The 26,348-nt window shown below is 45.6% G+C and overlaps 1 protein-coding gene across 1 annotated transcript in view; it reads right to left on the bottom strand.

Annotated features, from left to right (window-relative positions):
• Positions 1–26,348, bottom strand: part of ITGA9 (integrin subunit alpha 9) — a 298,459-nt gene that overhangs the window by 119,886 nt on the left and 152,225 nt on the right. Inside the window, exons 16-17 of the mRNA XM_019727631.2 lie at positions 23,965–24,114; positions 10,669–10,745 (exon numbers count right to left, since the gene is read on the bottom strand). Coding sequence (XP_019583190.2) covers positions 10,669–10,745; positions 23,965–24,114 — 227 coding nt within the window. The remainder of the gene's footprint in view (positions 1–10,668; positions 10,746–23,964; positions 24,115–26,348) is intronic.

The following is a 26,348-nucleotide window of genomic DNA, read 5'->3' on the forward strand; positions in this document are numbered from 1 at the left end:
TGCAGTCCCAGTTCTGGATGTTATAATAAAAATATTTTATCTATGCCAGTAATCAGAGCAACACATTTGTTTTTCCAATATGTATCTTATCCCATCATCAGGGAAAACTTCTAGAACAGGTTGTTTTAACCTCTTTTTGTACCACCAGATACTCTTGGCAGTCTAGTCAAGTGAATGGACCCCTTCTCAAAATAATGTTTTTAAATGCATAAAATGGAAAACAAAATTACAAAGAAACCAATTACATAAAATATAATGACAAGTATGAGTATATTTTAAAACGTGTGGGTTAATAATGTGTGTTCTTTTTAATAACATTAAATAATAAGGTTTGGCAGTGGGTCTAGTCACTTTGAAGTAGGGGTGAATGTAAATGATATTTTGAAATAACTGCAACATTGCAACTTGATATGAAAATGTCAGTGATTTCTATTTGTGACAGTCACAGGTCCCGCTAATATTGCTGTGCTTTGTTGTCTACATTCATAATTGAATAAAATGCTAAATTTCAGTTTGAAGTCAGTGAAAATAAAGATGCGATTGTTTTCCTATCCAAGTTCACAGACCCATGAATTCTATGCGCAGATCCCTAAGGGGATACAGACCCAGGTTAGAAACCTCTGTCCTATGGTAAGGTGAGAGGGAAGGACTGATGTAATATGGGAAGGAGAGGCCATGTGGGGGCAGGGAAGAGGGATGATGGCAGCTCAGCCTGAGATACCGGGGGGAAAAGTAAGAATGACATTTCTGAAAGGTGTATAAGAGGATATTTGTAACTGCTGCTTGACTTCATTCGCCTCAATTCTACTGTCCCGGGACTAACAATAAGCCACCTTTAAAACTGGGGAGGTTGGGGCAGCTGGTTAGCTCAGTTGGTTAGAGTACAGTGCTCATAACACCAGGGTTGCCGGTTCGATCCCTGCATGGGCCAGTGTGAGGTGGGCCCTCCACAACTAGATTGAAAACTACTTGACTTGGAGCTGATGGGTCCTGGAAAAACACACTTAAAGTCAAAAAAGAAAACAAACAAAAAACCTGGGGAGGTTGGTCAGGGAGGTGCAAAAATAAGAATCTTCTTTTTCTTGGCTTAGGAGTTTAAATTGTGTTTTTCCACACCAGAAAGAGAGAGAGAGAGAAATTTTAAAATTTGTCTTTCTTTTTTTTTTTTTCTTAATGAACATAGCTGTTGACTGAAACAATGGCATTCCCCTTTTTTTCAAGTATCATTATCACAGAAAACATTCTCACACAAGCGCAGCGCTCCTGCTCAGGAAGGCCTATTACTCTACCTGAATATCTACCGTGTGTTCCCTGAGGCCCCAAGGACTGTAACTGCTGTCAGTTCCCTACCATGAGGCCATTTTGCGCTGAAAGCCATCTTTCACAAGAGTGTCCCTCTGTCCCTCTCCTTTTATCCTTTGTGCCTGGATAAGCCTCTTTAAACAAAGTCCCAGGGAAGAAGCAACCAGAAGCAATCCTACAAGATTCAAAGTCCCACTCAACATCTGAAGGGACCTCCAAATCCCTGTTTTTTCAAAAGTCAAAAACCCCTCCGATTCCAAGAGGGCAGATAAAAAGCCCACCAGCAACTGTTTCTCTCCACTCATATCTGATAAATACATTGGATTTAGTTTCCTTTTGAAATTCAGAGGCCTCAAGAGGAATGAGACTGTCCGGCCAGGAGATCTAAAAAACGAATGAATAAACACAATGTGAGGTAAGTTCTACAGTGCCTCAGGTTGGTCCCAGGAAGCAGTCTGTGACAGGATTTAGGAGCTTCCTCAAGAGACGCCTGGAGGAGCAGGGAGTGAGGAAGGCAGGACGGGACTTAGGAGGAGCTGTGCAAGGCTGTGCGCTGGGGTCGAGTCTGGCCGTGGCTTGATTCACACCAGGGCTCTGCAGGGAATCACCTGCACTTGAGGTAAGGGGGCTGGCGTTTTGTACCCCAAATCAGTCAGTCATTGTCTGAGGGCTGCCCCAGGGTGGGTGTAACCTCCTAGGCTCCCTCCTAGGGAGCACTTAGCAGCCAACACGTAAGGCAGCTGGGAACATGGCACTTACACAGTAAAAGGGATTAGGGTGTGACCCCAATAGCATCCACTCAGCCTCATCATTTTTGGGTCAAGATCACCCAGAACGGAGTCAGGAAAGAAGGCCCCTAAAACCTAGAAGTCCTTTCACAGTACCTTCCCTCTCACTGTAATAGCAACGAACTGGTTCATGGGCAGTTCATGTTCTACCCAAGTCTGTCACCTTTGGCTCTGCAGGGAGGGCCAGTGACCACTGGGGACAAAGCAAAAGGATCATCCCTCCTCAGCCACAGTTGTCTTTGGTTTTTCATCTGTGGAGAGCAGCAGGGCCGCTTTCCAATTCGCCTGAGGTTATATCAGGTGGCTCAGAACAAACTTGGGAGAGATGCTAATGAGAGGGTGTGTGCAAGACAACAGGAAAAATCTGTGTGGGAGAAGATTTACTTCTGAAAACCAAACAATTGTGCATCTTTGGAATTTGGCTCTTGTTACAGTAACTAAGTCTGCTACCGGGTGGGTGAGTCCAGTGTTAGTGGCGAGAGACCAATAGCATAGTCACACAGAATAAGCTGCAAAAATCTTAGCAAAGAAACAGCACGTGGCTCCCCATCTGCTCTCGATTTGAGAGAAGTGAGGGGTCTAGTTGCTACATTCGCTTGATAGGTCCTTTTCTTAGACTGAATGTCCAGTGAGAAGGAAAATAATAGCCATATCGTTTTGACCCTGCTGGAGAGATGCTTACACATAAAACCACCAATGTTTCGCTATATTTGGAAGCCAAGGAAAATACTACCAAATAAAATTTTATTAGGTACACCCATGAGGTAGACCCAGACTTCCCAGGTCGCTCGGGAGGGAGGCCAGCTAATGAGCATGTTCCCAGCCCCGTTCTATGGTTGCCATGGTTACTCCTTAGTCTGCCTTCTATGCTCCTGTGTGGATTCCCCATCCTCTCACTATCCAGATGGAAAACCCCCATCAGTGTCTGGTCCTCAGGAGGCGGGCTACCCCTGAAGTCCAACATTTGTTGGGATAGGTTTCTTCTGCTCATGTGTGGTAGGACCCTAAAAATGAAGTGACCTCCCCTCCACGTTGAGTCTGCCCACAAAGGAAAATGGTCAGTTCTTCAGGTGACAGCCCACTGCCCCCAGCCTCACATTGAGGCTGGTAGGCCATTTACCATGTTTCCCCAAAAATGAGACCTAGACGCATCAGCTGTAATGTGTCTTTTGAGCAACAATTAATATAAGACCCAGTATTATATTATATTACATTATATTATATAAGAACCGGTATTGTTATGTTATGTTATGTTATACATAACATATTGTAATATAAGACTGGGTCTTATATTAATTTTTGCTCCAAAAGACACATTAGAGCTGATGGTCTGGCTAGGTCTTATTTTCGGGGAAATATGGTAGGAAACTACAAAGCAGATCCTCCCTGAGATAAAAAGGAATTTCCTAAAGTCATTTCCACCTAGATAGCAGCATGTCACAGTGGGAACGAGAGACAGGCCAGGTTCCCCAAACTACCACAGCTATTTAAAGACAGAGACCATGGGTCTAATGGCTAGAACACTGGACTTGGACTTGGGAACCTTTCAGCAGGTGATTTTCCTGTCACCACTATTTAACTTCCTTTATGACCTCAGAGAAGTGACTCAAATATCTCTCTATCAGCTTCCTGTTCTGCACCAGAAATGCCATGGCTCCAAGTACATACTCATACATGAAAACCACCAACCATGAAGAACCTGTGAGCTGGGCTTATTTCTATCCTGCCTGAGTTACTTTGTAGGACAATGGAGGGGATGTCTCGGCTTCACAGTCACCATCTGTGCTCATCCCTGGGCTGAACTGGAGCCAGGGCTCCAAAGAAACACAGCTGTGTGGCCGAGCTCCACCCAGGTCCCTCCCAGGATAATGGAGGGGTCAGAGGTCTTATCCTCTGCCTGGGATGTGCTGTGGACACATCCCTCCCTCAGTAGTTGGTATACAAACACACTGGTCCCTTCGTCCCTCAGATGCAATAATCTTGAGGTGTGTGTTTTCCACCATTCCAGTGTTTTCCTATAGGATGGAGTTGCAGTAATCCACTGTGGCAGCTGGGTCTGATGGGCTCATTGATAGCCTCTCTCTAGTCACATTCGTGGTCACATGACATTGCAGCTCCTCCCATCAGGAAGTAAGAGTTTATTTCCCCATCCCTTGAATCCAATTGGCCCTGTGACTTTGCTTTGGCCCAAGAATGTGGTAAAAGTGACAATACACCAGTTGTGAAACTATCACAAGGACTTGTGTACTGCTGTTCCAGTGTTTGGACCCCTGTTGCACTATCAGCATAAGCCTGGGCTAGAGGATGAGAGACCACGTGGAAGACAGTAGAGGAAGGAGGAACCCCAGCCAACAACGAGCCAATTGTCACCAACAGAGGCACCTAACCAACCTAAGTTTGGCTGCAGACCCAGGAGGGAGCCCAGGGACCCAGAAGAACTGAACAGCTGAGTCCAGGCTAAACAGCTGATCCACAGAATCAGGAGCTACATAAATGGCGGTTGTCCTGAGGCATGAAGTTTGGGGGCGATTTGTTATGCAGCAATAAGTAGCTGATACACTAACATTACAGTGCACTCTTACTGGCAGCCTTCCCTGTACACTTCTTTACTCCCCTACCTTTGTTCTCTGCACTTCTTATGTACATTATTCACACTCAAATCCTTACCTCATGGTCTGGGAGAACTCAACCTCAGACAGGGTGGAGTGCTTCTTCCCTTACGCTTCCAGGGAATTCCTTCAGATTTCCATTATGATAAGGATTGTAGTGAATTCTAATTACTGTTTTCATATGTTTCCCTTTCTAGACCAAGAACATCATGATACAACAGTTTGTCCCTATGTGTTTCCACCAAGTCGGGTACATCCATAGAAAGCACTCTATCAGCATTGGTCAGAAAAATGAATATATTAGCATGGTGTCACTTCTTGTCAGGTGAGTAGAAGCTAAGTGCTCTGGAAGGGTATTGCCCCTTTCAATACCTCTTCCAGTGTGCAGCTTCTCTTTGCTTGCCTTACGCTGCTGATCCCCTTCCACACGCCTAAGTCACACCCTCTGCCTAGGTAATCCCCAAGAAGGCCACCCACGTGTGTTCCTAAAATGTGAGAGAGACACCTGCTGCCTTCTATTAGGGAACCCTTATCAGAGCAAACACTTATTCTGAGAGATAAGGATGAGCAGTCCTTCGTCTCACATTCAGAGTTCTAGTCATTGGAGCATTTTACCTTTCTTTCAAGAATATACCACAGAAAAAAAAAATTCCCATTTTCAGAGATTCCAGAAACAGCAACTATAAAAACCAACAATAAACTTCCTTTGCATTTTTTTTTCCAGATCTGGGGCAGAAAGTGAAGGAAAAAAAAAATAAATCACACGGCTAATATTCTGTCAAGGGCAAAAGTTTTCCAGGCATCTGATCAGCTCCCATTCACCTTCCATAATAATAATGATAATGATAATGATAATGATGTTACATTTCAGGAAACTCTTGATACGCTAGCCCCATGAGCTCACAGTCAAATCTAGGACCCTCCAAGGAGAGAAAAATCCAACCTATGTGGACTAAGAATGTAATGACTCAACTCAGGGACTGCCATTGACCCAGCAGGACAGGCAGCTAGCATCTCCAGAGAGAAAAGCTGTTGAGCAGGACCTCACAGGCCAGACTGCACATGGGGGAGCACACGTGGGGGTGGGGTGGGGTGGAAGCCATCTTTGATAATGGATTTTTTTTAACCCATCCACCTCCTTTCTACACTGGGGCTTTTCACACATAGGAGGACTTTTCCCTCAAGGTTCCCAGCCTTGGTACTTCTGGCCCAGACACAGCTGATATTAGATCCTAACAGCAACTGAGGCCCATGTACAGGAAGACAGCAGGATGTAGCATCTGGACATTTCCAGCTTTGATTTCCCCTCACTGACCACAAGGCCTTGAGCAAGTAATCTGATCTCCCTGAGCCTCTGTATCCTCCCCACTAAAATGAGTGTAATTATTTACTTCTCAGTGTCGTTGAGAGGATTAAATGAAATGACAATGCTAGTTCTCATCTACTGAGGGCTCACCATATACCAAGCACTTCTGGAAGCACTTAAACTTAAATATGTTTTAACTCATTAAATACTCAAAAATAACTTGATAAGACGTTGCTCTTATTTCTCCTATTTTACAGATGAGGAAACAGAGGCACAGAGGTGTTAAGAAGCTTGCCCAAGGTTGGACAGCTGGTAAGACACGACAGGGCGTTTCTGTATACTAAGGACCCCACAGGTACCTAGTGCATGAAGATGCTCAATGAACAGGGTCTCTGCCCCTTCCTAAAACAAGACAACTTTACTTCTGCCCTATGTTGTGCATTTAATGATTCTGGCTGCTTTGCCACTTTTGAGAAGGAGAATAATTTGTTTCATACTCTAAATATCTCTCTGGGGGCAGGGATCCTCCTCTCGAAGGCTGGTCTTTTCATGGATGGAGCTACCGCCTCCCAGCCAAGGATTTTGGGAAAATCACTTGACCACCCACTCCCCACCCCGACCACGATAATAGCATTAGTAAGGCTATAACCATAGGACCATTATATGGGCCACTAGATGGTTCTTCTAACTTCATAAATATTCTACTGTGTCTTTTCACCTCACTTAAAGAGTTCTTCCATTATTGGAGTTGGCTAGCCAGAAGGCACTGAAATGTTCCACTGCTCTCCTACGGGATGCATCAAACCCAAAATTTTTTTTCGCTCAACTGCCATAGTCTATATTTCTTTTTCTTTATCCTAATCACATGTGATGTATTCTTAGGTACTGTGAGCATTCAGGCAGACAAAACAAAACATAGTTGCATCATTTTACAAATGGAATTTGCAGTCCTGTTTAATAGAAACCATTGAAACAGCTTCATCCCTGTTCCTAGATATTTTTGGAAATGGCGTGTTTTGGAACTAGGCTCAAGACCATTAATGACTGTGGACTTTTAATTGAAGAGTTGACTGTTTTAAGAGACAATAGGCCTGCCAGAATCCATGCTCTCTGGAGAGAAAAATGAAAACATCCATGAGTCCTATCACAGAGCGCGTTCCCTGGCGTGATCCCTGGCTACTCTGGGTGACCCAATCACTCCCAGATGTCTTTCCTTCTGTCTTCTCAAGACAGGCTCCTCAGTCTGGTGGGAACTTGGCTGCTTCCAGCCGCAACACATTGTACTGCAGTCTACCCAGCCCCTGGAGGGATCTTCCTCTGTTACCCTTTTGCTTCAACTTTTCAGTACAGTGATTTACAGCTACAATGACAGCTAGGTTCTAAAGACAGCACAAAGGCAAAAACTGCATCCAAATGGCCCTCCTGAAAACTCTGGGGAGGCACGATGGGGGAGGTCAACAGAACATCTCTCCTGAGTCCAGCCCTGCCAAGGGTGCTCCTGCAGTAAGACAAAGGGTATCTGCTCATGGCCCTGAGCCACGGTGTAGGAACAGAGATGGATGGAGAGAGTAGCTGACTCACAACTCCAGCTGAAACAGACTTTCACTGAATGGAACAGAAGACCAAATGACCCGTACCATTCTCTCATTCTCTCTCTCTCTCTCTCTCTCTCTCTCTCTCTCTCTCTCTCTCTCTCTCTCTCTCTCTCATCTCTATGTTCTTCTGACCACCTCCTTCACCCCAGATCCTGCAGATCTTCAAGGGAATCCTGCTCTCTACACCTCCACTGCTCTACTCACTTTTTCCCTCTGCCCAGAATGCCTGGATCCTCCTCTTACCCCTTAATTCCTCTTCTTGGAAGCTGCTCCATGGCCCTGTAATGACGCATCACCTCTTTAAAGCACTGAGCAGGTGTTGCCACCATCACCCAGTTGCGCCCCCCCCCACCCACATTGTACACATTCTTTGCCAACCAAACACAGACCTTGGTTTCCACTAGTAATTTACTGATGGTGCCTTCCTCTACTCTGTGCCTGGCTCTAGTCGAAGGTCTGGGGAATCCAATATCATGAAAACCACAGGTTTGGTTTTATACATCTACTTATCCAATTATCAAGTAACATTTCTCTGGTGGCTCCTTTGGGGACAGCTATGGGCCCAAGAGCATATGAAGGTTTAATGGGTGATCCAGACAAAAGGCTGTTTTGAGAGACCAAGGGGCCTCCTTGGAAATAACTCATCCAAAGGAGAGGTTCAAAGCTTTGGTCCAAGGACACTGCCTCTGAGACTGAGAAAATCTCCTCACCTCGTCTCTAGGTCTCATGTCTGAGTTCTAGGAAGACGGAATTGCAAGAAAGGCTGAAATAGCCCTGAAAACAATCAGGTATCAGGAAAGAGAGAGCTACCTTGTTCTTTATGTGGTAGAATAGATAGCATGGTTGGTCCCAATTTTTCTACCCCTCCCATACTTGTGTCATTGGCTGTGTGCCTTTTCAGTTCCTCTCACTAATGGGTCAGAGAATATTTTCCTGTCCCTTGACTTTGGGGTAGATGGTTTGGCCATGGGACGTCTTGTGACCAATAGAACAAAGCTGAAGTAAGAGTGCACCAGTTCTGAGCCCAGGCCTCAAGACTTACTGCATGTTTCTCCTTGTCCTCTTGTACCATTGCCATGCCAGGGGAAGGATATGCCCAGGAGAGCACTGGTTCCAGCAAGACAATGACAGACACACAAAGCAGAGCTCAATAGGGTCACCCAAGTCTGGCTATCAACCAACCCCCAGATGCATGAGCAAGTCAGCCAGGATCCAGCTGAATCTAGCCTGGACCAGTCAGCTCTCAGCTGACCTGCAGACCACGGGAATGAATGATTGCTGTGTTAAACCACTGAATTTTGAGGTGGTTTGTTATACAGCATTTTTTTTTTTTTTTGGTTTGTTTGTGGGTTTTTTTTTTTTTTTTTTGGTTTTTTTTTGGCTATAGCTAGTTGATACATGTGGGGTTCTGGGCCCAGGCCACCACACCAGCTATTCTCAGATGATCGATTACTGGGCTACCAGAGCAGATCTGGTTCTGACCAACACACTTGAGAGGCCAGATTGGGTCAGTGGAGGCAGCTTTAGGCACAAGGTGTCTGACTGATCAGGAGCCTTGGGTTTTACATTTTAATAGGTGACAAGAACAATTCAATAGAGATGCATTTGACCCTCCATTACTGGGCAGCAAGAACATCAGCACTTCCCTAACCTAATATTTAACCCTGGGGCAAGTGAACATTTACCTGCCACATGAAACTAGCTATAATCCAATATAAATTTCCAACATTTACAGTCTGCCTCAAGAGAAAACAAATCCATAGATTTTTGTATCACGTTACTTTTTCCCTAAAACACTTTTTGGAAGACCTATTTGAAACCAAAAGTAATTACCTGATCATTTACGAACTTTCTTTAGAGTTGCTTTCTTTTATAATCCCAGGAGGTCCTTCCTACTAATGTTAAAAAATTCCAATATCCATTTCATCAGTTTGAAGTAATTGTCTAAGCTTGGCAAAACGTGGGCTACTTTAATCTACTACTCTTCAAGTAAAAGTAATGCTAGTTAATATTTAAGTGGTTTGGAGGAGAGAGTGTGTGTGTGTGTGTGTGTGTGTGTGTGTGCGCGCGCGTCTGTGTGTTGTCTGTGTGTGTATTATATCACCTTTCCTCCAATAAACGCAAAACAGAAGAGTAAAAGAATCTGAGTATTACTTTCCTTTGATGAATAATAATTTATCATCAGAAGGAAGAGTGTCCAAGTGGGGTCACTGGTTCATGAGGGGCTATTTCTTTCATTCCACCCAAACTTGACTTCCACGGTTACAAATAAGGGACAGATTATGGCCTGTTAGGGAATAACTATCAAAACGGAAGACTGTTTTTGAGAAATGGTAATAAATCATATGGAGGGGCTTCCTGGCCTCCAGGCTAAAACGGTCTTTCAGAAGGAATTGTCTTGAAAGGAAAGCATTCTCTGAAATGCGGCTCAATGATTCAGGGCCAGCACCTTCATCGTAAAAGAAGTCTGAAATGAAAGGTTGGCAAAGAGGAAACAGGAGGCCTCTGTGCAGTTCCCCTTTCACCTGGGAGATTCACAGACTGTGGGAGGAAACCCTGACACAATAGAGACTGTCTGCTCACTTGGACCAGGACGGCCTTCCCCCTCCTCCACCCCTCCTACCACAGAACCACCACTTGCTGTGAAAGCAGACACTCTTGTTAAGTGTGGAAACAAAGAAAAAGAACCTTTATATAACGATCAGTTCAATCATATAAATTGTCACAAACAGTTAAATATTGGCAACTTCATAGGGTTCAACTTCATACAGTGAGTAAACATAAAATACTCCCCCCCCACACACACAAACACAAATACTCACAGAAATTAGAAAGATAGGCTAAGTTGTAGGATATGTGGGATTGTAAACAAAACAAAAACTAAACTGCCCCCCCCAATAATAACTGTTGGTAAAATTAATGTATAATATATATATATATTTTTTAAACCACAAAATATCATTGTAACCCACCAACTCTCTTACCTTTGCGGTGGGGAAATCTCTATATTCAGGCTTTGGGCCTGGAGCTTTCCAGAACAGTGTCCTCTGAAAGGAGCATTGACTCACCTGGACAGCAGCAGTTGACCTTGAAGCTGAAGGTCAGCGGCACAGTCCTCGGAACGGCAATTCCTTTCGAAAACAGTCTGTGAGGGAGAAAGGACAAGAAGGTCAGAATAGGATTCAATGGCAAATGAGTAAATTAACAGCCAACTCCTTTCTTCCACGTGAGAGGGAATTCTTCCCACAAGCCCCTGAAGCCCTCTCCTCCCAAGAAGCCAGCTCCCCAGCATGGGGAGGGGTCCTTCTCAGGCTTCAGGGAAATCTAAATCAACGGTGGTCGTGCCTGCAGAGTGCATTCCTTACCGGGTTCATTTCTCAGTCTGCTCAGGTGCTACTTCAAATAGTTTTTTTCAAGAAGGGTACATGGTAGGTGTCCTTTCCACCTTTGTCTGAGAATATCTTTAATGGCCTCAGATGGAGTGAATAATAATCCAGTTAAGTAAAGAATTCTAAGATTATAGTCTGGTCATTTCCCTCTGTTCGCTGGCCTGGGGAGGCAGCAAATCTATAACTGAGATGGGTCTGCCCGAGCAATAAGATCATATTATAATTTTTAGTTCCAAAGGCAAAAATCAAAGGCAATTAGACTATTAGGCTGAGGCCACCAGGACAGGGCCGAGGGAGTCCTTTCCTGTGATCTGGTAGGGCAGCCAGCAGCGACACAGCGTCCTTTTTGTAACCAAGATTGGGTCTTGACAGCCAAAGCCTCACCCAGTACTGGGACCTAAAGCTCGGTGTGCCAAAGCCGAGATCTTTCCAGAGGGCCTGTGGAGTGTGCCTGAGCGGGGCCTATCTGCGGAGATTGGCTGGGGAATCAGAAGCAGTGTTTTGGAAGGAGTTCCAGTTTTCTTCTCGTTATAGTACATGGCCGGCTTGCCATGACCCCCTCAGCCTGGTCTCAACTTCTTTGATGTCTCCAATCTACGGACAGCAGACTCCCGAGCTCCAGATTATTAGAGACTCACTCACTATTATAAGATGGCTTTGATGGTTTCGTTGGGATTTAAGAGAGAAGAGCTGTTGCCATTTTTGAGTTGTATCATTCACTATTCAACTTCTTCCTCGTCCCTGCTCATGTTTGTAAGCCCCACCTCCGCCCCCAAACGCAGTTCCAGGTGATTTGTTCCGCCCGCACAGACAGCTTTTCACCCTGCCAATGTGGACTCCAGCAAACGTGCCGGCCAACGGACAGTCTAGACCTGACCAGACGGAGTAATTTTTCCTATGGAAATTCATATTCCTGTGTCACATTTCCAAAAGAATAAAGTGTCCCAGCCAACATTCCCTTGCCTTGAATGTGGGGGAAAAAAACTCATGGAAGTCTTGGGCAAAAAGAGGAAATTCCCGTGTTCTTTTGGACACCACTGGTGGTGGGGGGGAGCGCCAAATTTCCAGGAGATTTCAATGTAAGACACTTGTGTTGTATTTGCCAAGGAGAAAACAGGAGGATGTGGATGTGAGGACCATGTGAATCTCTCAGGCGAGAGGAGGAGGCTTTTTGAGGTTAGGAATGAGGTAAAAACACCAGTAGTGGCTTTACCACCAAGCTAATGAAACTTAAGCTGAAGGTCCCTACTGACTTGCCCCTACTGAGGCCTTGCACCTAACTTTGTATTCATAACTTTACTTTTTTTTTTCTTCAAGATCATCTTGCCTCCCAAATCATAGAAGCTTCAGGCACCACAAAACTCAGCTTGATTTCCGGTGACAGGCTCCTCCTTACATGTGTTTTTCCCATTTCACAAGCAAGAGAGACAGTCTGACTTCCCCACTTTTGGGGTGGGGTGGGAAGCAGATGAGAACTGAGGATGAGGATGTGACCTAAATCCATCTGTGGCGTACAATCTGGCAAGATCTGGTCCCTGCCCTCATCACCTCGGTTACTCTGGCTCTCTGGTGCCAACCACCCCTCGCACTGGCCTTATAACATCCCACCTCAGGGCCTCCCCACAAGTTAATCCCAAATTCCTCTACCTAGTGCACTTACGTATCGTCTCTTCCTTCAACGAGCAAATTAAAACCATGACCTGACAAGCTCGGGCCCCTCTTGTACTTCCATGTGCTTTTCCCCTCTAGTCCTCCTCTAGGTTGTAACTAATGAATTTTATCATTACACATTCCTGTTTGTTTCCCCTGCTACGATGATGCTCCATAAGGATGGAGGCTGTATTGGTCCTATTTACCTCAGAGCCTGGCCATCTAGAAGCTGCTCAGTCAACCCTGGAAGAACTCACAGGGCTCTGATGGCTGGGGTGACCACTGAAATGGGAAGCCAATGATAGATGCCTCCATTGGGCCAACGCTAAAATGCTGCTCAGTAACACCAAAGCTGTAGCCCCAACCAAAGCTCTTATCTCTGAGCTATATGCGAGTGCAGAGCCTCCTGATAAGGAACCGATTGCTTTGTAAAAGCTCGCTGTCCTTGGTCTGTTTCCCTTGGGCTCTGCGCTCTATTTTCTGTCCCTGAAACTGGCTTCTCCAGCTATTATATCCTCCAGTGCCGCTGAATGTCCATCCAACAAAGGCAAGCACTGAGTCTGCCATATATATTGATGTATGCACACGCATGCACGTGCACACACACACACGGGTTTATGTGTACATACACACATATATGTATACTCACGTACACACACGTGTTATGTGAGTGCTTACACTGACCAGCTACAATGAAGCACAAACTATACTGAGAAGATAAAGCACCAGCTTAGAAATTAGCCTAGGATTCAATGTCCACAGTTATAAAATGAAAATAACAGCCTCAGCGATTGTCTTGTTCATCCAAATTGGCACTGAGCCGGGGGTGAGAGCTCACAGCTAGTGCACTGTTTTTGTTTTAGCGCTGGGCGTCACTGTGCATACCAGCAAACATGAGTGACAACTACGGTACACACACGTGAATAGTGTGAGGCTTCCCTAAGTGACGGTGAAGTAAGATGACCATGGAGGCAGAGTCAACACGAATTTACCTCTGTGTAGACAACTGCACTTTTCAAACATCAATGCACAATGTCTCTCATTCTTTACAATGTGACTGTGACACTCCTCCCATAGAGAGGTAGAGTCCATGCTCGCCACCACCCCACTCCACCTCCAAATCTGGGTGGATTTGTGGCTATAGTAGAAGTGACTTCTGAAGCTAGCTCATAAAAAGTAAGAGAAGTTCCTCCAAATCCTCCTGGGGCCTTTGCTCTTGGAACGGAGCCACAAGGCTCCAAGGAAGCCCAGGCTTCCCATGGAGAGGTTCAGGTGGAGAAATGCTGACAGCCAGCAGAACCTGCAGCCACATGAGCGAGCCATCATGGAAATGAGTCCTCCAGCCCCACTGAGCTGCCCAGCTGACACTAGTGGAGCAGAGACGAGCTCTCTTGATGAAGCTCCGCCAATTTCAAATTTATGAACAGATTAAATGACTGTTGTTATTTTCAGCCACCAAGTTTGGGGGGTTTGTTATGCAGCAATACATTGTTGGAATACTCGCAACTTAATGGCTTTCCCTTACTTGGGCAATGGTACAAACAAAAAAAGGACTGTACGTTCCAAGCCTGGCAAAGCCCTGGCTTAGGCAAGACCCTCCCCAGGCCAGGAATGCAGTTGTCTGATAGGTAAAACATCACGCCACCAGGGAATCGAGAGTGTCATGACTGGGAGGCTGAAGTTGACACTCAGTCCCTGTGCTCTGGACCTGGATTTGTCTCTCTGGGCAGATGACCATTTTCTTTCCTAAGGAACTGAAAAGCAACTCCTGGCGCAGAAGGGTGGGCAGACTAAAGCCTCAGAATGCTAACTGACAACACAGCGTTTCCAGGAGCAAGTAAAAACTACTCTTATACAAAGTACCAAGAATACAGGTTCTCTGTGAAGCCAGTGGGCCAAACTCCTGATATTCCTCTCACAACAACCCCAACAGCTCCCACCTGAGCCTCTGAACAGCTCCTCTGGGCAAACACAAGCGCGACTGCCTGAGACAAATCCTAGCTCAGGTTGGAAGCAGTCTCTCCTACCTCCCTCCAGCCTCCACCTGCTGGTTGGCAAAGCCCTCATCAATTATTTTTATCTAGAAGAAGCCTTTCTGGAAAATAGAAACAGATCTAAGATGCCATCATTTCTTATTCCTCTGTGGTTATAGGAGGCTAAATCCTTTTTCCTGGGAGACAACACTGTCCTGCCTCAGACTTCAGAGAGTTGCGACTGGACACCCAGCGGCCTCCTTAGCCTCACGGACTATATTTCCATGCTGGTTCCTTCCTCACCCAGGTCTTCACCTCAGGTTTCCCTGGAGAATACAGTTTTCTTTTTAAAATCCTTTTTCCGGCTTTCCCCCCAAATACTTATTCTACTTCTTTTGGAACAGGGTTAGCAGACTTTTTCTGGAAAGGGCCAGATAGTAAATGTTTTTGACTTTGTGGGCCATACCATCTCTGTTGCACTGACTCAATCTGCTGATGTAGAGGGAAAGCAGCCATAGACAACATGTCAAGAAAGGGCGTGGCTGTGTCTCAAAAAACTTTATTTACAAAAACAGGCAGCAGGCTGGATTTGGCCTGCAGGCTGGAGTTTGCCGACTCCTATTCTAGAATATTTGGTTATCAGTTTCCTGATTCCCTTCAGACCAGAAAAAAAAAAGAAAAAAATACAGTGAATCCTGCCCAAGTTGCATTTCATTGTGAGCCAGAGCACAGAGGCTGGTGCTGGCTGTGCGTTTCTCACGGTGCTGTGATCCAAGGCCAGGGCAGCCTAGGGGATGTGTGATTCCGGATTGGCACCTCAATGGCTGCCTTGGCCAAGGCTGACTTCAGAGAGGAAGTCATACAGGTGCTGAGGTCCTCATCTGTCAGACCCAAATCTGCACTGAAAAAAATCTTCCCTTCTGACCTAATAGGAAGTAGGATTCTTAGCCTATTCATGTTCAGAGGAGGGTCAGTTTCTTGGACTCGGTGATATTAGCTTTAAAATACATATAATCATTGACACAGGTCAGACACTGTTTATAGGGTTGCTATGGAAACCAAGTCCCATACTGAGGCCTGAGAAAATAGGACAATTGATTGGTGGGAATAAATGCTCTTTGAATCCCACCCCAAAGGAACCAAACATGGAGGCTATTTTTAAGCTACAATGAGTGAGACATTTCCTGACGGTCCATTTGACTTTGCAGAGAGTCTCTGCCTGGACAACAGGAGGAACATTTCTGAACTGTTGTTCCTCCCACAGTCACACGTAAGTTCCCAGGGGCCCAGATATGTGTAATTCATGTCTGCACCCCCAGTGCCTAGCAGAGTGTTAACATTTTTTTGGGGTGTAATTGCCATGATCTGAGGGTAAGAGGTTTCTCCCTCCCAATTTTGTTTCAATGGGCTCTTCTCCCAGAATCCAACATTGTCCTTAAGGTGGCACATTCTAAGAGCTCAGGGTAGTCACAGGAATTTTTGCTCTATTCAGCCCTGTACCCAGATGAAGAAAGGAAAAGTCTCATTGCCTGGTATTTAAAATCAGATGACACAGACACAATTGGTTTCGAAAGAATATCATGTCTATAAGAATAAATAAAACACAAATACTTTGTGAAACTGAAAGCTGAGACATTTCCTCTATCTCAGGGTCTGTACAAATTGTCCTTTCAGATTTCGAAATCATGAGAGAGAGAGAAAAAAAAAACAGTCTTGTTGGTCTCCCTCTAAACACTAACACTACCAATTTTGATTCATGCCCCTATGGAAAAACCGGAAATAATGAGTTCTTCCATCTTTGGGCATCCTTTGGTTTACTCCATGGCTCTGTGGTTGGTAGAATAGTCCCCTCGGTCTAAAGGCATCACTCTCGTGATTCACTTCAACCCCAGGGAGAACTGAGTGGGAGGCTGAGCTGCTCAGCGAGCCCTGGGCCCACCTGGAAGCACACTGGCCTCTGGACGCACCCAGTGCCCCTTGCAGGACTGCCTGGGACTGGGTGGCCTTCTACAGGCCACACATTTCCTCTCCCTTTACAACCTCCAACTTGAAAAATCAGCCATAAACTCTCTTGAGGGAACTTCTGACTCCAACCCTGGAAATTTTCACCCTGGAATCTTTTGTGTTCTATATTTCATTTATGTTTAAAAAGTTGCTGTTAAGTAGTCACAAGAGGCAGAGCACAGAACCAACAAGTTCAAATAAATGGGCTGGTGCTGCCAGAGAAAAAGAAAAATGTGTTATCTGTGTTTCTAAAAGCTGCTGAGCCAGATGCAGCCAGACAATGAGGAGCGAGAAAGATGGCCCTAAACCTGGGGAGGACGCCAGGGAGACTTCTCCCCACCTAGTATCTGCAAGAACATCACCTAAATGGGGCCCCAGGTATAACTTCAAGCAGCAGTGCCTTGCCTTTGATTCAACTGTCTCAGAAGATAGCAAGGGAGGGGCTAATGTTTCTTCCCCAGCCAGAGACTGTCCACTGGGCACAGGCCCTTGTTCATTTACACACACACACACACACACACACACACACACACTGCTTGCAGGCAAGGTTTTAAATAAGGCAGGACAATGCAGAAGAAAACCCAATGGGCTTGAAGATTTGGGGGGAGCCACTATTTTCCTCTAAAAAGAGTTTTGGGGGACCAGAACATACGTTCTCCATAAATTGCTAAGATTAAACATAACACTAAAGAAGAAATTGGCAAATTCAACAGGTCACTACAGGGTATAGCCCAGCCTTGGAGAGGTGGGAGTCCTCTCTCCTCTGCTTTTGGGGTTAACCTTGGAGGGGAAGCCTGAGACAGAGACATAGCCAGACTTCTGTGGTCAGCGAGAAGGTTGAACTACTGTTTCCCTCACATGTACTTCAAACTAGATGGTCTTCACAGGTGCTTCACTGTGGTGCCCTTTCTCGAAGATTACCCAGAAGCTGATGGCTGTAAAAGGTAATCTGGTTGAAATCGGGATAGGGGGTGGAAACTTCTTCCTCTAACACCCCTCCTCCTCCTCCCCTGAACCCAGGTGTAGAATCTGCACCACCCCCAGATTGGATGGTCTCTGAAACCTGTCTGGTTCTGCTGTCTGGAGTTACTCCGTTCTCTCCTCTTCCACCCTCCAAACTCCTCAGCTTTCCATCCAGACTTTACCAGTGATAATAAAAATAAACCTTAGAGCTGTAAATAATGGCATTTTAAGCTGGCTGGGCACTTTAGCTGGGAAAGTATTACCTCATGTCCAGGCTGAACAGTGGGTTTTCACAGGCATGGGGCTAGATGCCCACACCCCAGCAGGCAATGAGGGGTCTGGGCGGGGGAGGAACAGAGGGTGACAATTTCCAGCACAATGGACGCCCATGGTGTATGGCTTCAACATAGTTTAAAATTAATAGTCGAGTAAAATAGCTCACTTTTCACTTGAAAGACAACAAAGTGAGTACTCTCAACATAGCCAATGTCTTTCTTTCACCAGCCATATTTCCTCCATTTTGTTTTTCAAAAAGGAGATTCAGACTTGCACAAGTGTACTGGGGTCTAGGAAAGTCCCCCTAAACTCTGTGCCATATTCTCCTGCCTGGGAAGAATTCCCAGAGAGCTCATAAAGCACATTTCTTTTCATTAAACAGCTTTGCTGAATCTGCCAGTGAAGAAATTCTGATATGATGTTCAACTTTTGTGGGATGACGTAGCATTGTATTCTTTCAGGAGGTTCCTTCAACTGAGATAGATTTACTGGGCATCCACCATGGGGCAGGCATTGTGCTAGGCACTGGGGATCAACATCAAGTAAGAAAAAATAGATCCCTGCCCTCACTAGGCTTCCATTCTAGTGAGGGAGACAGAAAAGCAATTAGACGAAACAATAACAAACTGATAGGTGTCATGAAAGAATTAGAAAGTCAGGGAATACAGTGTAGTGGGGGGATGGTCAGCTATTCCCCTTGAACTAGACCATCAACGGGGCAGACCCTGACTCTACAAGACAGCCGATTACATCCACTCCATTACCTAACCCTGCGTACAAATGTACCTTTTAGTTGAAGAGACTAAGACATTTAAATCCTAATGTTTTCTGGCAACATGACTTAAAGAGCTCCAATGAGTTCATTCCTTCCTGTGAAAGAGGTTAGATGCTCTTTGTGGAGCTGTCATTTGCACATACACGCAGGTTAAAAATCAGCTCTGCTTCCTGGAGTAAGCCTAGCTCTCAGAATCTTTCTTCCCCTCAAACTGAGCCAACATCTGGAAGACACATGGAGGAAGATAATTTAATTATCTTTTTTTTTTTTTTTTTTTTTTTTTTTTTTTTAATATCAGGAAAAGGAGAATAAGCAAGGATCACTCTCCCAGAATTTTTCTCAGGCTCCTGGATAATTTTACCAATCCAAGGACAAGATCTTTTCTCTATCATTTTAATTTCAACTCAATAATCAGATGGTTTTAAAAAGTAATGACCACTTCACTTGCCACTCCCTTCACTGAGTCCTGCTCTCCAGGGGTGACCGCTATTACCCATGTCTATTTATATTTCCTTTGATGATTATTTCTAAATCTCTAGAAAACATGCCTACACTACCACTTCTTGATTTATCAGATTTAGACATTATCTTACTGCATTCCTGCCACTATAGACAAGAATGTATCTCACATAATGCCTCCCTCTGTTCCTAATTTTAACAGGCAAAATCATTATTCTTAGCTCCTCTACTGCAGTGATTCTCCAGTGTGAGCTGCGTCAGAATCACCAGGTCCGTTTGTTAGAGCAGATTGCTGGGACCCACCCCATCAAAGTCTGATTCGGTGATTCTGAAGTGAGGCCCGAGAATTTTCATTTCTCACAAGATCCCAAGGGAGGCTGAAGCCACCGATCCAGCAACCAAACTTACAGAGGCACTGCTCTCGTGGTGACCTCTGCAGTTTTAAGTAACCTATAGCTATTTCTTGTTTCATCAAGTTTTACAGTATCTCTTGGCTTACCCGTTTAAAAAATTAAGATACTGAGAGAGCTTCTGCAGTTCCATTTGTACCTCTACACACTCAAGTTTAATGACGTTGACACCTTATACGATAATCGTAACCCTGATTTGAGCTTCATTATAAATACTGAAAACCAATAGTGCTAATGTAATTATGGCTGCCTGGTTATTGTTCACAGTAGAACCAGAGTGTCAGGATTACACATCCTCCTCTACAGGTTCAAAGTTAAACTCCCAGAAGACTCAACTTTTACTTAAGGCAAAATAGTTCTAGTCTCAAGGTCCTTCTCTTCCTTACACTCTTCTTCTTGCTTAAAATCCCACATTTTAATTTGTTTTATATTTGAACTATAACATATTGATCATATTTCTATTTTTCTGGGATTTTTGATTGTCTTTGTTTTTTTTAATTCTTATCTACAGAAGAAATATAGTCCATCTACACCATATCCTGAATATTTGCTACTTTCTTGTCTGTCTATTGCTGGCTTCATTCTTCTTGAAGTTCATTGATCCTCTGTTCTAAATAGATCAACTATTTTTTAGACTTGCTGCACAGATGTCATTCAGGGATTTCTTGTTGTTAAGAATTTTGGGAGTTAGTTCCACAGTTTCTTGCATCCCACATCTTACTCCTTCTAGCTGTCACCCTTGTTTTGTTGGAGCATTATCTCAGGTAATTTCCTTGGAGGGATCACTAGGGAAGTAAAATTTCTAGGTCCTTGCCTTGTCTGAAAAATTTTTTCGACTTCATACTTGACTGTTAGGCTAAGTATAAAATTCTAGTTTCAAAATCACTTTCTTTCTGAGCTTTGAAGCCCTTATTTCACTACATACTAGCTAGCTTCCAATCTTGCTAAAAAGGGGTTTAATGGACTACATAGTAGGACCCTAATTCTGTTGTAAGATGCCATATATTCCCCAATATCACCATCCTATTCTTCCAGTTCTGGAAGCATTTAGAATTCTCCTGAAGTCTCAGGAGCAGTGACATTTCAAAATGATGTATCTAGGATATTTTGGGTTTATAAGTTGGTGGGCCCTTTAAATTAAAAAAATAAATCTCTTGGGGTGGCTGGTTAGCTCAGTTGGTTAGAGCATGGTGCTAATAATACCAAGGTTTGTCGGTTCGATCCTTGCATGGCCACTGAGAGCTGTGCTCTCCTTAAAAAAAACACACACACACAAAAACAAAACTCTTTAATTTGGGGACATTTTATTCCATTATCTCTCTTCTAATTTCTTCTTCATTTTCTCTGTTCACTTTTCCTGATAGTCCTATTATTTGGATATAGGACCTTGGAGATTGATCCTTTAGGTCTCTTTTCTACTTACTGGGAGATTTCTTACCAGTATCTTCTAATTCTCCTACTAAATTTTTGGCTCTGCAACCATATTATTAATTTTCAAAAACCCTTTCTTTGTTCTCTGGTTCTTCCCTTTAAAAAGAAATAAAATTCCACTTTTATAAAGGACAGGCTATATTCTTTAATTTCCTTGTGTTTATTACATAGAGTTTAAGTTGGTGTTTAAATTTTTATCATCTCTTCTATTCCCTGAATAGTTTACTTCCTTCTAAGTCAGTTATTCTGTAGGTTTACTTATTTTTTTTTCATGACCACATTTCCAACCCCCGCCCCTCGCCCCAATCTCAGGTTTCCTTGGTTGTTCATTCATATTTAAGACTAAGATAGAGGGCTAATTGGAAAATCTGCGGGAGTGTTTGGGGGATGGTGGGAGCGGAAGCTGGCTCTTGCATTTGGAGAAATGCCAGAAGTAAGGCTCTCCCCTCGGGAACTGTTCTACCCACTCTATCTCCCAAGCAGTTTATTCAGTTCTTTGGAGAAGACAATGCCTGGTTGCTTGCTATTCTGCACGCCTGAAGCATGTAGGGGTGTGCGGGTCAGGGGTGGGGGGAAGTCAACTCTTCTACATAACAACCATCACTTAACACCCCCTCCCAGCCCATTTCTCACTTTTGCACCCCGTGTGACTGCTGCTCCAGCCACGGCTGCAGCCTCTCTGCATCCAGGGGCAGAGAAGCACTCAACCTCTCTATATACTGTGCAAGTTTCACCCACCAACACTCTTCCATCTTCTCTACTCACTCCAGAAAATTACCAGACTTCCTCACTGGCTGATGCCCCTTCCCCCCCCCTACAGTATTTACCTTCCTGTTCTGATTTACTCATTTCAAATGGGGTCCCAGAAAGCACGGACATAAATATTTATGTTTGGCTGACCACCTTGAACCACAAGTGACCAAGAACAGCATTTTCATACTGATTTGTCCTGCATGTCGGCTTTGATCAGGATACTGGAATCCAAGAATGTCAGTACAGGCTCCAAGATGCTCTTCACTAACCAACGCCCACTCTGTGCCACGGATGGATCTGCAGAAATGGGAGCTGGGTTCACTGTGGAAGGTGTGCCCAGGGCAGCAAGATGCTGAATAGAGTAGGGACTACCTCACTGGGTCATTTGAGAGATGTAACAAGCACAACATACCCTGAAATCATTCCCCTGAGTACCCAGAGTTTGGGCCACTCCTGTCATACAAGTTTATTAGGCCAGCAAGTTTCCACCTTAGAAAGCAGAGAGAGGAATACAGCACTAGGGGACTAGTTCTCTAGAAATTATCACTGTACTCTGATTTACCGAGTCCCCAGACTGACCTCTTAACCCCACTCCACTGTCAGGAGATGACGCTAATTGGTACTTCTCAGTCAAGGTGGCAGTCACGAAGCTTCCTGCCCTGCGTCTTCATCTTCTCTTCCTCTCTTGGCCTTGCCCCTTCGCACCAACCCCTCCACTCTGCCTCACCCACTGAGATACCCACTGCCCTCCTGGTGTCTCCCCTCAAATCCATGATCAGCAGGACATACTGGCCACCCTCCAGGGCACTTGTGTTTTGAAAGAAAGTTCGTTTGAATTCAAAAGAAACAGCCAGAAAGGAAGTGTTGCCAACAGGTTGTGTGCATATGGGTGGCGGGCACTGTTAGCCCTGCCCCGCTCCCTTCATGACTGCTACCCCATCCCCCGCTGATGTGAACGCAGGCAGCTAATGGCTCACATGTGCAGTCTTCTCCTGTCCTCCGCTGAAGGGAGTCTCCTTTAAGGAGAGTTACACTCCCCTTCCACACCCCACAGCCAGCCAATGACCGGCTAGTACAGGGTGCAAAAGGCCAGCCCCCTTACCTCAAGCAGAGGACAACTCTTTGGTGTATTTTATGCTCCAGAGTTCCCTGCCTCATGCCAAGGCTAGACTTCAGCCCGTTTCCTCTTTTCCTTACACGTTTCTCCCAAGAGCACAGACTCATGAGACCAGGGGCTCCCAAAACAATGTCTCAGGCTTTGCTTCAGGGAAACCTGACCCAGGATCACAAGGGCTAGACTTTGGGAGAAAACAAGAAAGCCTTGACAATTTCACCACTTAATTGAACATCTGGATGGGCTTCTCCAACCCCAAGCACCTCTCTGGGGTTGTGTTTACAACTCTTATCTGCAAGGCATGGCTCCCTGATCTGCTAGGTTTCCCATAAACTCAGAGCTGTCAGAAAAACCACGGAGGGCAGGGCCGGTGGGTGGCTCCACAGCTTTGCCCCACCCTGCACAGGAGTCTGGGGTCGCCCCCAACCAGGTTTGCCTGATCTTCCCCAGGGTCCTGGATCTGTGGTGGTCTTGAGTGTTAAACAAAGATTTAAAACAGACCTGGGATCCCGGATTCCTTGCATATTTTCTGCATAGTAGTCGGCACTGCTCTTCTCACAGATGGCTCAGGGCAGCCAGGCCAGTGTGGCTGCACAGAATTAGCTCACAGGCTCACTCTGGCCTCATGTGGCCTTGTCCAGCCTGCACCCCGCCCCACCCCAAAGCTCCTCCACACAACAGCACATCGTGGGATCTGATGAGTATGGGACAGGGTGGGTGGCCCACTTGCACTCACAGTGCCCGGGCTTTCAGACCCATTTGGGTTGGGCATTTTTAATTGAACCACCAATTCTAGCAAGACGAGGTTCTTGTTTCTCCACCCCACTCACTCCCCCACCAATAAATCATTGACTGAGCACCTACTATGTGCGGATCTAAGCTCTGGACCCTGTCTGGGTACAGGGAGCAAGTTCAGGGGCCAAATGGTCGGTTCATGACCTCAAAGGGATCATTTCCTAATTGCTTGAGAATAACCTCCATGTGTTTAAATCACGTGGCTGTTAGAAGCAGCACCCAAAATCATAAATTTCATCATCTGCAGATCAGGGAAGGGAGGCCCTGAGAGGGGGTGTGCGTTGGCCTCGGCCCCCCAGGCAGCCAGGGCCATGACTTCTGCCACATGTCCCAGCTCCCTGGGGTCCCAGTTGGGAGCTTCACAGTTCTGACCTGATTCTTTTGCGCAATCTTTTGTCCCTTTTTCCAGCGGAGCACTGGTGTCAGAGCCGGCAGTTCCCGCTGCTCCTCGCCAGTCACGTGCTCACCCAGGCTGTAGGCGGCTTCAAACACGATGGGACTGATGACGTCCTGCACTCGCCGCTGAAACGATAAACAAACATGCGCATGAACTGCTGATACCAGCTGACATTCGCGGTGCATTTCATAGTTGACAAAGGCCTTCCACAGGCATCGTCTCATATGAGCCTCACAACCACCCTTGTGAGGTAGGATTTTGTTACTTTCCTATTTTCAATGAGGTAACTGAGGCCGAGAACAATTAAAGTCTTGTCCAAGGTCAAGCTGTTAATGAGTGGGGGCTTCTCTTCTCTACCTTGCACGGTGCTAAATCATCTTCTCTTTTAGCATATGGAAGACATTACCTTACTCATCCTCCAAATATTCTTATGAGCTCGTTGGCGGGCAGGAGCGCATCTGCGCTCTCCCTGCAGTGCTAACCCTTTGCATTCGTGCTGTTTTGATGATCAAAGCTCTTCTGCATTGAGATAAATATGTATTTTGTGTGAGAAAAAGAGACCTGAGGACACTGAGGGGCCCGGCGTCTTTCCCAGAACTCGTCATCCCTAGATCTGGGATAAAAGTCTGACTTCTGGCCTTGTGCTCTTTCCTTTGGAACCCAAGGACTTTACGACCCATGGGGACGAGAGGTTGAGAGCCACAACAGGAACGCAGAGGAAGACAGGGGAAGAAAGCCTACAGTGAACACCTAAGAGATGCCAGGACCTCTGCTAAGTGTCCTAGAGACATGAGCACCATGCCCAAGCTAGGGCTTATTTGCCTCCATTGTGTACTACAAGGAAAATAAAGGTGCACCGCTAAGTTCCCCAGGGCACAGGCCGATTTTGAAGCCCATTTGTTCATCCCTGGAGATCTTGGCCTTTCTGCACAAGATGTCACTGTCTCTTGGGGACTCTGGACCCCCAGGCTCACAAGTTAGAGTTTGAGGAGGGCTCAAGAGTAGGTAGTTCCACAGGTGGGGCCTGCCTGCTCTGTGGGAGGTGAGCTTCTAAGTAGAACCACGTAAGTCTGAGAAGTGCCACCAATGAGCCAAGTTCCCCCTGCTCTGCCTCTGTCACAGGAAAGATGGGAGGGAGGGAGCAGGACACAGGAGAGCCCAGTCAGGTCATGAGAGAAGCTGGGTGGGCTGGCAGAGGCCAACCACAGGGCCATGAGCAGAACCAATCTGCGTGAAGGCTGGTGAAGTTTGGAGCAGATCAGTGCTGTGTTCAAGACAAGAGAAAGTCCTGAAGTTCCCAAGAGGCACACAGTGAAGAGTTTGTTTCCATCGCTCCCCGACACCCAGCGCTCCTCTGCAGGGGTAGACAGGCCTGCCTTGGGGAATTCGCCCAGTCTAAGCATATGCAGGCAATGGGTAGCTCATCACACACTACCCTTTGCTTTCCTGACTTAGCATACATCCTGGAGATGGTTCCATGTGGGTACACAGAGCCCCTTTTTAATGGCACAGAGCATGTGACTACGGATGCCCTTACCGGCCAGCTTTTGGACTCAAAGCTGCTCTGACAAGCAAATGGGTGGCAGGCAGCCCATGAACTGTAGTAGCATCCTCCAAGATGGGTTCTGTGAACCTCAGTTCCCCAGGGGGGAGGTAAATAAAAGGGTCAGTGATCAAATAAGTTGGGGAGATACCAGGTTAAACAAAGTTAAAAGGTTTTTATTCTGTTTTATTTCTCGTTTCTGTTTTTACTGCAATTGTCTCTGAGAAAAAGTAGGATGGTCCCAAGTTTATTGGGTCATGGGACCCTTTATTTCTTCAAAGCTCCCCGGGCTGTTGAGTAGAACACACTTGGAGCCCAGGAGAGGAGATGGGGCCCAAGTGAGGGTGGCGTGGCGGGGGGTGGGGGGGACAGAGGTGGCCGCGCCTGTGGCTGCTAAACTGGGGGGTGTGGAGGACAGGGCAAAGGGGTCCAGATGACTCCGGGGTGACCAGCAGATGATGTATATCTGTGTTCGGAAAAGCATTCAGCTGGGAATAGATTCAATCATTCAGCACAAATACAATACAGGACCTGTCCAAGGGAGTAATGGGGGAGGCTTTGGATGAGCTGCTTTCAGAAAATTCTCTTGAACTTCAGATTTGAGCAACACATCTTTAATATCCAGCCCTTTCTTGGAGCAAAACACACACCTGGGATCCAGACCCACTCTGCCTGCTGACTCTGCTAAGCAGAATTTAAAGATTGTCAGGGGTGTGGAGAATAATGAATGAGTACAATCTTCATGTTTTTATGAATAAATGCTTTTAGTGTTTCTTCAAGGTTGACTATTTTAAGTGTTTGCATTTAATCCTTCAT

Source organism: Rhinolophus sinicus, linkage group LG10 (genome assembly GCF_036562045.2).
Source record: "Rhinolophus sinicus isolate RSC01 linkage group LG10, ASM3656204v1, whole genome shotgun sequence".
Taxonomy (NCBI): domain Eukaryota; kingdom Metazoa; phylum Chordata; class Mammalia; order Chiroptera; family Rhinolophidae; genus Rhinolophus; species Rhinolophus sinicus.